This window comes from Drosophila albomicans, chromosome 2R (genome assembly GCF_009650485.2).
Source record: "Drosophila albomicans strain 15112-1751.03 chromosome 2R, ASM965048v2, whole genome shotgun sequence".
NCBI lineage: Eukaryota > Metazoa > Arthropoda > Insecta > Diptera > Drosophilidae > Drosophila > Drosophila albomicans.
Window position 1 is genome coordinate 29,437,665 of NC_047631.2, and position 12,980 is coordinate 29,450,644.

General features: G+C 40.2%; 2 protein-coding genes across 7 annotated transcripts; both read right to left on the reverse strand.

Moving 5' to 3' along the window:
* Window positions 1-684: 684 nt before the first annotated feature.
* On the reverse strand, window positions 685-10,220 carry LOC127566065 (protein hairless). 6 transcript variants are annotated; one of them, XM_052007563.1, is made up of 6 exons: window positions 10,122-10,220; window positions 6,145-6,924; window positions 5,912-6,085; window positions 4,940-5,850; window positions 2,997-4,872; window positions 685-2,931 (listed from the first exon to the last, which is right to left on the reverse strand). In XM_052007563.1, exons 1-6 carry the CDS (start codon window positions 10,135-10,137, stop codon window positions 2,903-2,905), a joined length of 3,786 nt encoding a protein of 1,261 aa, XP_051863523.1. In that variant the 5' UTR covers window positions 10,138-10,220; the 3' UTR covers window positions 685-2,902. The 6 variants fall into 6 exon arrangements, with proteins under 6 accessions (XP_051863523.1, XP_051863526.1, XP_051863525.1 ...); XM_052007566.1 differs by lacking the exon at window positions 10,122-10,220 and adding an exon at window positions 8,350-8,540; XM_052007565.1 differs by lacking the exon at window positions 10,122-10,220 and adding an exon at window positions 8,350-8,540 and having other exon boundaries at window positions 6,145-7,095.
* LOC127566067 (homeotic protein female sterile) lies at window positions 10,163-12,628 on the reverse strand. Its single transcript, XM_052007570.1, has 5 exons — window positions 12,389-12,628; window positions 11,866-12,230; window positions 10,695-11,813; window positions 10,418-10,638; window positions 10,163-10,362 (listed from the first exon to the last, which is right to left on the reverse strand). The coding sequence occupies exons 1-5, from the start codon at window positions 12,398-12,400 to the stop codon at window positions 10,163-10,165; spliced, it is 1,917 nt and encodes a 638-aa protein (XP_051863530.1). The 5' UTR covers window positions 12,401-12,628.
* Window positions 12,629-12,980: the final 352 nt, after the last annotated feature.

The window sequence follows — 12,980 nt, forward strand, 5'->3', positions numbered from 1 at the left end:
TTCCCATATTCATTATTGTGTAAATCCCACTGTCGAATTGGTGTCATTGATTTATTTAAGAGACAATTGTCAACTGATTGAGGCCACTTTATCTGTAGCAAAGTGATAATTGTGCTGTTATTTTCGGTACTCGGATTATGTAATTTTCTGGCTAAATCGCATGTAAGCAACTATGAAAAAATAAGCATCTTTTGTGTTTTATGGTTTTTGTAATATTATGTTTATCGTGTAGCATTGTATATCATCATACATGACTAGATGATATTAGCTATTAAATGGAACTACATACGACAAGCAGATATATCATGTAACGATATCTTCGTTAATAACTGGCTGATATATACATTATCTTATACCGTATTTCATTACACATGAGTGAATGATATAAGCAATTAAATGAAACTACATAACTACATACAAACAATGAAAATCGAGTAAAAAATAAATACAAAAATAAAAAAAAAAACAATTCGCCGGGTAATTTATAAAGGTATGCATACCTTCGACATATATGACTGATGTATACTGTAATCGAAACATACAAATAGAAATAAACAAATTGTGCTTCTACGATAGACTCTCTTATTTTTGGTATATCGTGATTGTTGGATGGGGTGGGATCTGTTGATATACTTAGCAAATATTACCTTACCGGAGATTAAATGATCTTAAAAAAAAACAAAATTTTACAAGTTCATTTAGTATAAATTTTTATTTGACATCAATAATTCAGTTTCTGTTTATGTATATAAAATATATTATTTGTTTAAAACTAGTTTTGTTTTCAGTTTACTTTACACTCATCTCATCTATTGTCCATAGACGACGCTGTATTTAATATATATATATATATATATTTATTCATATATTTAAATACTATATAACCCTATCGCGAACTTTTCAATTAGATTCGCGCTTTTAGTGTTTGAAACCTTTCAGCAAAACAGCGTCATAAATGCACACAGTACACTTTCGAAAAAAAAAACATTGCCAGCGTTAAACATATAAACAAATGGATGTTGGAATAAAAAACACTACAATTTTATAAAACAAAAATGTTGTACACAGTACTGGTTTGTATTAAATGAATGGAAAATTGATTTAGTTTTGCAGTTCCCTTTAAAGTAGTTATTTTACAAATTGTAAAATTCGGTTATGGAATCGTTTTGATTTTATTATTGTATATAACTCAGTATTTCAAGTTAATATCCATTTAAAAAAATAGTTTATATTTAATATATATGGGTTATGTTTTCTCCACGTTTCTTTTTTTACTCTTTTGTTGCTGATGTTGATACATTGTTGTCGGTGTAAAAATACTGTATTTACAAAAATTACAACTATTTTTACTTATAGCATAACATATAAATAGTCATTTGAATTATATAAATAATTTAGAAAATATGAGAAATATTTTGTCTTTTTTTACTTTTAGGAATATATATTTTTTTGTTTTATTTAATTTGTATTACTTAGTTTCAGTTGTACGAAATTTAGGTCTGTGTTTCTTGTAAATATTTCTTTTCTGTATATGTAGACGTAGCATTTTTGTACATTTTTGCAATTTTTTAGTTTAGTGTTGGCAAAATTGACAACTTTCGCATTATGCAAAGGCATACTGGAATCTTAATTTGTTTATAATTAATTGAAAAGTTTAAGATTGACTCAAGACTGTGTTTTTAGTCAGTTCTGAGTTAAGCTTAAAAACTTCAATCACAGTTTTCGAATTTAAATAATTTACACAAAAATGTTGCACAATAATTATTAAATATTTTGCAACATTTTCATTAATTTTGTTAGCAATTATTATTTTTGAACTTTCTTATAGAAATTTCTATGAAAGTATTGCAATATTTGATAATTTTGCAATAAATTCGTTAGAAATTACAATAAATTGAGATTATGAAAATAAAGTTTTTATTCTGTTCTTTATCGTTATCTAAATTGCACGTATGACTGTGACATAATACAAAATCGAGTGTCAATTTTATTGCAATTTGCAATCTGTAGTTTTGGACCTCTTCTTTAAAAGTATACTTTTATGTATGCATTTTAGAATAACAGTTCTATTTATAGTTAATTCTGAATTTTTGTAAGTAGTTCAAGTTTCGTAGTACATTTCTCTCCATCTTTAAATCCCTAGTTTTATTTTCATGTTCAAAGGCACACGCATTCTATAAAAATCTGATTTGTATTTTTTGTATGTTTTTCCTTTCTTTTTGTATTTTATTTTTTGTTTGTTTTTTTTTTCGTTTTTCTTTGTCAAAATATTTTTTACATACACGCACATACATATAAAAAGTAAGATGCAGTGGTCTATGTTATATTTTTTTTGTTTCAATTTTATTTTTGTCTAAAAAATTTAAGTTCAGTCTGTTTCAAGGAAATGTTTTTGATAAAAAAAATCTTAGTGGCGACTTTTCAATAAGCGGTTCAGAGTTCAAAGTATTTTCTCAACCAAGTATTGAAAAACCGACTTTGAATATTTTTTGAGATTCTTTAAGACGTGCATCCTATGGGAATTAAAAAAATATATATATTAAAATTTTACTCGTAAGTTAGCCAAAAAACGGTTTTGTTGGTTATTTTTTATACGCTTAGCTGATTGCATAAATAGTTTTGGAACGGGTTTTTTAAAAAAACATTTTGAAGTTTTGTTATTATGTAATATATAGTGTCGTAGTCATCAGCTTGTATTGTCGGACTTAAAATAAAAAAAAACCCTAGGTAGCTTAATGCAAAACAATTGAGTTACAAACTAAAAATAGCATCTAACTTATCCACTAATTATGTATGTAGTGTGGGGGTTTGAATGTCGTCTTAAGCGCTACTAGTGCGATAAATGTACTTAACTCGAGGGATGCCCAAACACTGAAGCAACATAGGTATAGAGCTGGGGATCTCAGTGTTTTGACAGATTCAGTGGTAAGTCTGCAAGAAAGTGAATGAATTAATCAATCAATCGCAAATTCGTTTGATATAAACATTTTACATACCTGAACTTAGTTCATTCCTTAGACTACTATTTTGAAACATTGCGGATTGTACTGAGGAGCCGCCGCTGCCGAGCGCTGCACCTGCAGACGTTACGGACGCACTGGAGCTGGCCGGTGAACTGGAGACGATTGTGGTGCGATGACTGGACGACGACGACGACGATGCTGCAGACGACATTTGGTCAGTACATGATGATGTATCAGTCAGTTTTGGCGTGTGCGTTCGATGCTCGGCCAAATGTGTAGGCGGCGTACTATGATGCGGATGTCCTAAATGTGGATTCGAAGACGACGGCGATGCCGATGCCGCCGCCTGACCATAAGCAGCCGCTGCCGCCACACTGGCCGGACTAACTACGCCATTGTAGCCACCAAATGGATGATGATACGGCGATTGTGGCGATAGTCGCGCTCCAGCCGCGCTACTCGGTTGCGCATGCGGATGTGGCGGCGGCGGCGGTGGCAACAATGCTCCACCCGCCTGATAATGATGCATCCACAGTGGATGCCGCATAGCGGCAAGCGTCGTTATATATGGATGGTAGAGCGATGGCGAGACTACCGATGGAATGTATGCGGCTGCCGCAGCCGCTGCAGCAGCAGCTGCCACAGCTACGCTGCTTGTTGTGGGTGTGGCATTTGGACTCGCTGCACCGCCGCTGCCATTCAGTTGCGGCGCTGGTGGATACATATAATAATGCAAAGGCGAACCAGCTGCAGCCGCGGCTGCAGCAGCAGCGGCAGCTGCGCTTGGCGAGCCACGCTGCAATTGAAGATGTTGTTGCTGCTGCTGCTGCTGCTGTTGCTGTCGTCTTTCCGGCGATGATGTGCTGCGCTCGCCTGGCGAGGGGCAGCTGTTGCTGGTTGCCGTGCTGCAATTGCTGGCCGTGGGTGAGGCAAACTCGCGTCGTATCGATGCAGTCTTTTTGGGCACGGTTCGGTGTGGTGTAGTCGTGTTGCCGACCGCTGGTTCACGTGGCGAGGCGCTCGTAGAGCGTGGCGGCGACAACAGATCGGCACGCGTGCCGCTGGAGCTGCTGCTGCTGGTCTGTGGAATGTAGGGCGCATAGAAGGAATGATGCTGAAGCTGTTGCGCATGCGCCGCCTGTGCCTGAGCTAGCTTATAGCTGTCCGGTGGCGTGCGTCGTCCATAGTCGATGGGCAGTGATGGGGAACCAGCAGCAGCATATGGTGGTGATCTCTGCTTTTTGCTTGCTGCATGCGATGGCGATTTACCACCGTTGCTGCCGCTCATTTCCGGTGACTTGGGCGAGTTGAGCAGCGCAGCACGTGAATGTGGATGCGGATAGTTTGTTGGATTGGCATAGAGCGAATGATGTGGATGCGAAAGGGAATGCGGATGTTGAGGATGAGAATGTGAATGATGATGATGCACATTACTGATGATTGTTGCCGGCTGATCGTGCGACTTCTTATTGGAATTAGAGCTGCTGCTGCTGCTGCCCAGCAGCGAGTGTATGCTGTAGGAGCTGTTCAGTCGTGTTGGTTGCGATGTCGCCGTTGATGCCGCCGCTGCTGCAACTGCTGTCGTTACTGTGGGCGTGATGTTGGGTAGCGTTTTGGCCTGGGGTGGTGCTAGATTCATCGGCACTGTCGATTTGTTAGCAACAATGCCACTGCAGCTACTTGATGATGTATTGCTGCTGCCACCTTTGGCACGACTTCTTTTGCCACCAACGCCGCTTCCACTGCCTCCGCCGCTGCTGCCACCAACGCTGCCATTATTGATGCAGCCATTGTTGTCCTCCAGCGAAACCTTTTCGAATTCACGCAGTATGCGTTTGCGCGGCGACACATGCTGTAAATGGTATTCAACCAAACGACTCGTGGCTGTTGCAGACGATGGTGGCGAGACCTTTATAATAGTGTAAAATGAAATTTTAGTTGAAATGCAAAGCAATTAAATAGGATAAATTGTCTACCTTATGCGCCAAAGAGTGACTTAGACTACCGATGGCTCCGCCACCGCTGCTACGTTCAGTTGTGGTTGATATTGATGATGCTGATGATGACGACCCTGCTGATGTCGTTGTCGCTGTTGTTGCCGCTGCATTCGCCAGTGTTGCTGATGTCTTTGACAATTGTTCGAGGCGCGCAGGCACGCCATCAATTAGTTTCTGTATGATGCTATTGAGCTTGGCTCTGGGTTTATGCTTTTTAAGTCTTATATCTGTAGTCGCCGTCGTCTTAACTTTTGTTGCTGTCCTTGCATCATCATCCGCTTCACACTTGGTGTGCAGCACCTTTGCATCGCCTCCGCCATTCAGTTCACTTGCTGCATTGCCGTTCGCTAAGCTAGATGTCGATGCTTCTGTGGCTTCAGGTGTCGCATCGTCCACACTGATGTGCATGCCGTCTTCATCCTCGCTTGTGTTCATTTTCTCGACCATAGCTTCAGCTTTTACATCCACCACAACGTCAGCTTTGCAGTCATCGTGTTCCGTCTTCACTTCCATCGATTCCGGCTCTGTTTTGATCTCGCTTAACTCCACTTCGCTCTTAACAGTAGGTTTAATCTCATCTGCTGACTGTTGTTCCGTTGTTGTTTTTGTGGCATCCACTTCTTCGATAGCCTTTAAGGTTTCATCGCCATTCTCTTGCAAGTGAATGCGTTCGAATATGCTCTGCGAATCCTCGCTGCCAACGCTGACCTCGTAAGGACGACGTCGTTTGCGTAGAGCCGCCTGTCGTGCGCGTTGATTGAGAACATTGTGCCGGGGACGCTGATAGTATAGCGAAAGTTCTTTGGAGATGCCACGACGTGGCCTTGTCTGCTTCCAGGGCTGATCCCGCTGCCAGGGTGATGACTGAATGGAGCTGTTGTCATCCGAAACTACAAAGAAGGAAATGGTTGTAATATATATGTATATTTAAATGGGAAGCAGCTAACTTACAGCTTAGCGATGTGGAATTCTCGTTCTTTGGATACGTTGTTGTCACCGCAGACGTGGGCGTCACTGTGGCCGATGTGGCTGCCGAGGGCGTACGAAATGCCTTGCGTGGCACAGACACCCAACCGGCTTTGTCTCCTTCCTTAGCGCGTGCCAGTTCCAATATAAATTTGCCATCTATCAATCAAATAAGCATAAATTAATACAAAACTGCAATGTAAATTTATGCTGCTTACCTTTAAAAAACTGTAGTCGACCGCCACAGCCGCCTAGACTGCTGCTGCTGTTGTTGTTGTTGCTGTGATTGCTGTGGTTGTTGCTGTTATGCATTGATATCGGATGCCTGCCCATATCAAAGCTGCTGCCGTTGCCGCCAAATTTGTTGTTCTGGCTCTTTACAGCAGCAACAACATTTGGTCCATTTAATGCGCTATAATCCAAGACGCCTGCCATAACATCAATGTGCGGCTTTGGAGCTGCGCTTGTGGCAGCAGCAGCAGCGGCAGCGAGCAACGTAGCCGAGGCTGTTGCCATTGTGTGGTGACTGGAACTTTTTGTTGTTGATGTTTGTGATAATGTGGGCGTGGTGCCATTGGATGTTGCTGACGTTGAGGATGTTGATGAAGTTGGGGATATTGTTGATGGTGTTGCTGCTGTTGATGGTAGCGGTGGCTTCAGTTCTGCTGGTGCGGCAGGCAGTTGAAATGTGGCAGCAGCTGCTGCTGTTAACAATGTGGCGGCTGCTGCAGCAGCATTTGCGCCGTTTATGCCATTTTTAAGTAGAATCTTTGCAGCCGCCTCTGCAATTAGTCGCTCGTTGTTGTTGTTGTTGATGATAGTTGAACTGTTGGCAATGCTTGTCGAACTGTTGTGGTCAATGCCTGTTGAACTGCTATTGCTGGCGATGCTTGTTGAACTGTTGTTGTGACTGCTGCTACTGTTGTTGCTGTTGTTATTGCTCTTATTGCCGTTACCGTTGCGCTCATCGTTCATTTTTGCAGCCTTTCCAGCAGTAGCTGCAACATTTTTACGCCGTACATTAGTTATGCTGATTTTATTATGGGCGATTCACTTCAATTTTTTATTATTTCTATTACTCTTTGCTTTGCTATTTTATTTTATTCTTTTTTCTCCACACACACACACATTTATCGCAGTTTAGTTTTTACTGCAATTGGGGGAAAACACTAAATTTAAATGGTGTGGGGGAAAAATTCAATTAAAATATTGAAACATTTGTTTTTTGCCTTTTTCTTTGCTTCGTGTTTTTATACGCTTGCATTTTGTTTTTATATTTTGTGCTCCATCTTTCTTACTCCACACTCAGTTACACACACACACACACTCGCTGGCACTAGCACACCTACACAGACAAACACTTTCCACGTTAACTTAAGGCACGAGCAGCAACACTCGCTACTTCACTCGTTCACTCTGCTCTCTTTCTCACTGTCTGTCTGTCTCTCTCATTGCCTTTGCGCTCGCTCTCAGAGCGAGTGTCCGGCGCTCACACCCAAAGAACGTTGCTTGCTGCTGCTGCGTGCTCCACCAACTGCCATTTTGTTTAATTTTTAATTTTAGCGTACGGTTTTGAATTTATATGCATGGTTGCTTTAAATGTGTGCTAAAACAACACAAAGCGATGCCACTTGCCAAAATGTGTCCTAGGTTATGGAAGAATCGACATAAAACACTTGCAAAATAAAACTGTCGCGTGCAACAGTTGTATTGATAAAGGGAAGCAGCCGGCAAAAACTTTGCAATTAAAAATAAAACGAAAATCTACGCATAATCACACAAATATGGTTATCAACACGTCCCATTGGACTTCGATCATATATACAACATACATACATACATTGATGTACATATATATTGCCATATGTTTTGAGATGCTGCGAAACTCACAGCGAAATTTGTTGTTTTATTTATTGTTGTTGTTTTTATCACTAAGCAGACCTCACTAATTTCGAGTTGAACTTTGTTGGTATTTATTGCACATTTTTATTGTTGGTACGCGCTGTAAGCGCGGCGACAAAACAACATAGTATTGTTTTTGTTGTTGTAAAATTCCTTGCGCACACTGAGAGAGTACGCGGCCGCCGATTGCCGCACGATTTAACGGCGTCGCGTAACAAAATATGCCAGCTCGGCACCGTATATATTGGGGGAGCGTCTGCTATCATTTTTTTATGTTGTTGAAAACTTCACGACTTTATATCTCTTTTTGTTTTTTAATGCCGTCGCATATAATTGCAGTAGATCATTTTTAATTAAGCACTTGTTTTATTCTTATTTTCACGCATACACAATACAATAAGCGAAGAGCATTTGAGTAGTCGAAGGGAGTAGGAGGGAGCACAAAGAGCGTAGCATCACACAAAACGAAGCGGAAGAGGAGAGATAAAATAATAGAAAAAACGTTCTCCAATTACCATTACCATCGGCAATGTTTTTCACATTTTCACACAAAACGAGCGCACGCAAATATGTAAAATTTAAAGCAAAACGTTGCAGAATTCTTGCTGGGCACTTTGCAACTATTTTAAACCAATAAATTACTAAATAAATACGTTGAAACTTAATTTAAAAAAATTATCAACGAAAACGCAGTGCTTAACGTGACCGCAAGTTGAATTACAAAATATACCATTACACTTTGGTAAATATACCGAAATATACCGCAACTACAATTACTATCACGGTTACACTTTATTTAGATATGCGTTTTCAGGAAATTTTGAGTTTAGGCGCAACTGCTTAAATTTATTGTATGTAATTTTTTAATAATCTAGTACAAGCTTTAAAATAAAGTTGATGTTATCAAATTTCGACTTAACTTACAGTCGTTTTCAAAGGAAATTTTCAAATATGCTAAAGTTTGAGCTTTCGGTTTTACAATTCCAATATGTAAGCTGGATTTCATAATAATATATAATTTTAGTTATTGCAAAAATTTTACAGAATATAATCTATTTGGTTTTATATTATTAAAAAAAAGTTAAATCAAAAAACATTGGTGTTTCAACAATATCAACAGTGCCTTGCATGACGTTGCCAACTTGCCTCTATATTTTAAAATGTCGGTAGCGTTGCCAACTTTTCAAAAAACCGCGTAATTTAAAAAAGTGGTTTAAAGATAGAATAAAATTATTTATTTGACCGAATTGGAAAGGGGAACATTAAGCGATATTATGCAATATGATATTCTTTTTTTTAAATTATACATTGAGCTACAGAAATATTTATGGTTTGTATGTGTCTTTATTTCTGATTAATACTGTATGCTTTCTAAGAATCGGTTATTTCAATGTATGAGCATGGAATAAAATATAATATAAGCTTATGCGTACGAAATGTGTTTTGTGTATTGTAAGTATGCATAGTCGAATTACAACCCATTTGCTGCTTATAAATTAGTACAACTCCACTCAGCATTGTTCGTCAAATTTAATTAAAATGACGATCTACGACAACCCATGACATAATAATGTAGCACAATATCTTAATTAAATTGTGTTGTATGCGAAATATGCTTAATATGTAATATAGTTTATAATCTATGCGGTTTGATATGAGTGAAAAGTTTTCGAATTGCACAAAAGTGGTTAAGAGTTAGTTAGACACTTTGTAATATTGCACAAAGTAAATTGCAGTTTACACAACAAAGGGCACACATAATGAGTATAAGTATAAATTAATTAAATTTCGATATTATTTAAACATAATTTAAATATCACAGACTTTTTGCCAATTGAATTAATATGCGTTTGGTTAATTTTGTATATGCCAAAATCAAAAATGAAATCACAATCACAAAAAAATCAAATAAAATAGAATAAGGAAATTGCTTATAACTGCGCTTCGATAGGATTGCAAGTTGGGGACTGTAGCTTAATCTTAGATTCTAGCCGGGTTTAAGCGAATAAATCTAATCGCTCAATGACAACAGCTGTAATAAGCGCTCAAAAAACAAGGCTATTCTTCAACTTTGCTTGATTTACTGAAGCACAACTTGCAGCTAATGTCATTGATTTGTAAAAATCAGTCAAATATTGAAATGAAATCAAGTCTTGTGTTGAACATGGCACATAATTAGTTAATGAAAAACCATGAGCCAAGCCTATGAAGATGATACACACTCTATTCTATGTTAAATACTGTATTGATGTTCCGGAATCGTAGGATATTGATTATGTTGTTTAAACATTACCCAAAGCAACATCCATGTGATACAATTTGAGCTGCTCTTAATTAGTGCAAATTGTCCACGCGACCCGACTGCAAACCGAGCGCATTTAATGCCATGCCAGGTGGAACGCCAACGCCACTTACACCGACGACACCGACACCAACAGTTCCCTCGCTTTCACTCTTCCAGGACGACACAGGAATATGGGGTGCTGGCAAGCAATTACGCAGTGTCTGCACTATTTGTATGGTGTCCATGAGAGCTGTAAAAAAATGTCAGCTAAAATATACTTAAAAGGCAAGGACAGTCCCACTTACTCTTCTGCAGACTTTCACTCTGCTTGCCGTAGGGCTTACACATCGATGGTCTTATGTAGGTCTTCATGCGCGACATATTGCGCATTAGCTCCGAAAAGATACGCACAATCTTGTCCTGACCGACGCCCATGTGATCCAAACGATTGGCATCGTGACTGGCCCAGGCGCCATTGTGCAACGCCAAGAGATCCTTGTTCGATTCAATCGAATCCAGATTGGAGCTGTAGAAAAGAATGTTTTAACCAGGTTTTTAAATAATAGTATATTCAAAACTTACCGTAACGACTCTGTGATGTTTTTGTGCGTGAGTTGATCCATTGAGGAGTGCGAGGACGTTGATGATGAAGAGTGTGGCGACTGTGAGGGCGGCGGCAACGAGTGATGACCATGATGAACCTGTGCATTGGCACTAACCGCTGTCGAGGGCGCATTGGCAGCCAAAGGCGTTGGTTGCTGCTGTTGTTGTTGATTGGCGGCCACAGCTGCAGCCACCGCTTGTGACTGCATCATGCCTTGGATCTGCAAGTTGGCTGCTGCGGCCGCCACGGCCATGGGATCAAAATGCTTGGGATCGAGCTGAGCAAACACACGCTGCTTCTCCAGGGCGCTCAGATTATTGAGCTTTTCCAGACTCTGCTGGGCGAGTACCCGATTTTGTTGTTGTATCAATGCGGCCGTTAGTTGTTGTTGATGTTTGGCTTGAGCCTGTGCTTGTTGCTGCTGCTGTTGTTGTTGCTGCTGTTGTTGCTGCTGCTGCTGTTGTTGCTGCTGCTGTTGTTGCTGCTGCTGCTGTTGATGATGTGCTGCTGCTGCAGCTGCACTTATTTGCGATAGCTGCGATTGAATGCTGCTCTGTTGCTGCTTACTCAAGTGCTGCAATTGTGGCGGCACTTTGGTGCCACTCGATTTCGACAGATCAATTTCAACAGCGGCTGCGCTATTGCTCGAACTAGAGACTCCGCTGCCTCCCGCATTACCACCGGCTGCAGCGCCCACAGCAGCAGCTGCAGCAGCACTTCCAGCTGCTGCACTGGGAGGCAAATGCGAGAGCCGTTGCAAGAAGTCGGGCGTATTGACGCCAGGATATTGCTGCTCCATAAAAGGCATGGGCGAGATGCCCATGTGATTCTTGTAATAGCGACACGCTGGACTCGGACACGATTGCACAACCTCTATGATGAACTCCTTCTCCATTCCAAATTGATCGCGTCCAATGGTATAGGATTCGATCACTGCTCGCACCGTGGCATCCACGCTTAAGTGGAGTCCATGTGGGCCAGACATGTGCTTCAGCATGACGGCATTGGCAAAGTGCTCAAAGGGTAAAACAATCTTGCCATTGTCACGCAGAATTAATCTACCCTGTGAGTCCAAAGTCAAGCGATTGGCAAGCACCCTAAAAAATAGATGTCAATTGTGTATTTTTCAATTGGAAGCACTTTACTCACTGCAAATATGCTGCACTTGGCAACATTGCATTATCCTTAAGATCGCTGAAGCATTGCAGCAGCTCAGCGCTGGGATTCCAGCCTTTGTTCTGCAAGTACAGCTGCAGCAGCATGTAGAGCTTCTCGGTTACATAGCCAACGCCAGCGTTGGATTGTTGTGACTGCTGTTGTTGCAGCATATCACTGTGTTGTGGAGCTCCCATCGAATTGGACAGATTGCTGCTGCTGCTGTTACCGCTGCCGACGACGGTATTGACCACGCCCACTCCAACGCCCCCGTTTACGGGTCCCTTTGACAGCGCCGCCTTCATTGTCTCGGACAGATCCAATTTGTAGTTGTCGGGATAGAAATGTTTAACGTGCTCCTGCAATCATATTAAAAAGTGTACACACATATATAAACATAGAGACAGTCTCACACAGACAACGGCGCGCGTTCACACATTCGTATACATGTATACAGGCAAGCACACCTATACACACCCAATCACCACCCACCCACCAATCGGAGCAGACGACTCACCAAATTGTTCATTTTTCGGCTATGGCAATTTGCTGTTGCAGCGGCATCTGCATCTATTTAATGTGGCGCCACCACAGCATCTTTAAAACAATAACGGTTCGCGCTGTGCACTCAATGTGGCGTTGAAAGTTTGGGAATAATGCAATTTTAAACCGAAATTAAAATGCAAAAAAAATTGTATGTGTCTGCCGACTATCTCTGTTGTCCTTCGGCAAGGAAGTGGGGATTGTTGATATGCATTGTATCGATTCATCGCAGTTTAGCGATGCTTTCGACATGCGATACATTTGAGTTGTTATCGATTTTGCATTATTTCCTGAATGTAATTTTTTCTCATAGATAAATGAAACAATTGTTTAAACACATTTTTTTTTAAACTTTATGGAATATTGAATACTTAAATATATGTACCACACAAACCTGGAACAATTCCTGTAGCAATAACCTTGCACAGACTATTTGAAAAACAATTACTGCTTTAACTATTATAACTTGTATTATATGTTCACTTTGTTTTAATTAAATATATTGATTAAAAATAAGTTTATTTATAATTTCTTAAATAAATTGATAACTAGATTCAAACGAAAAA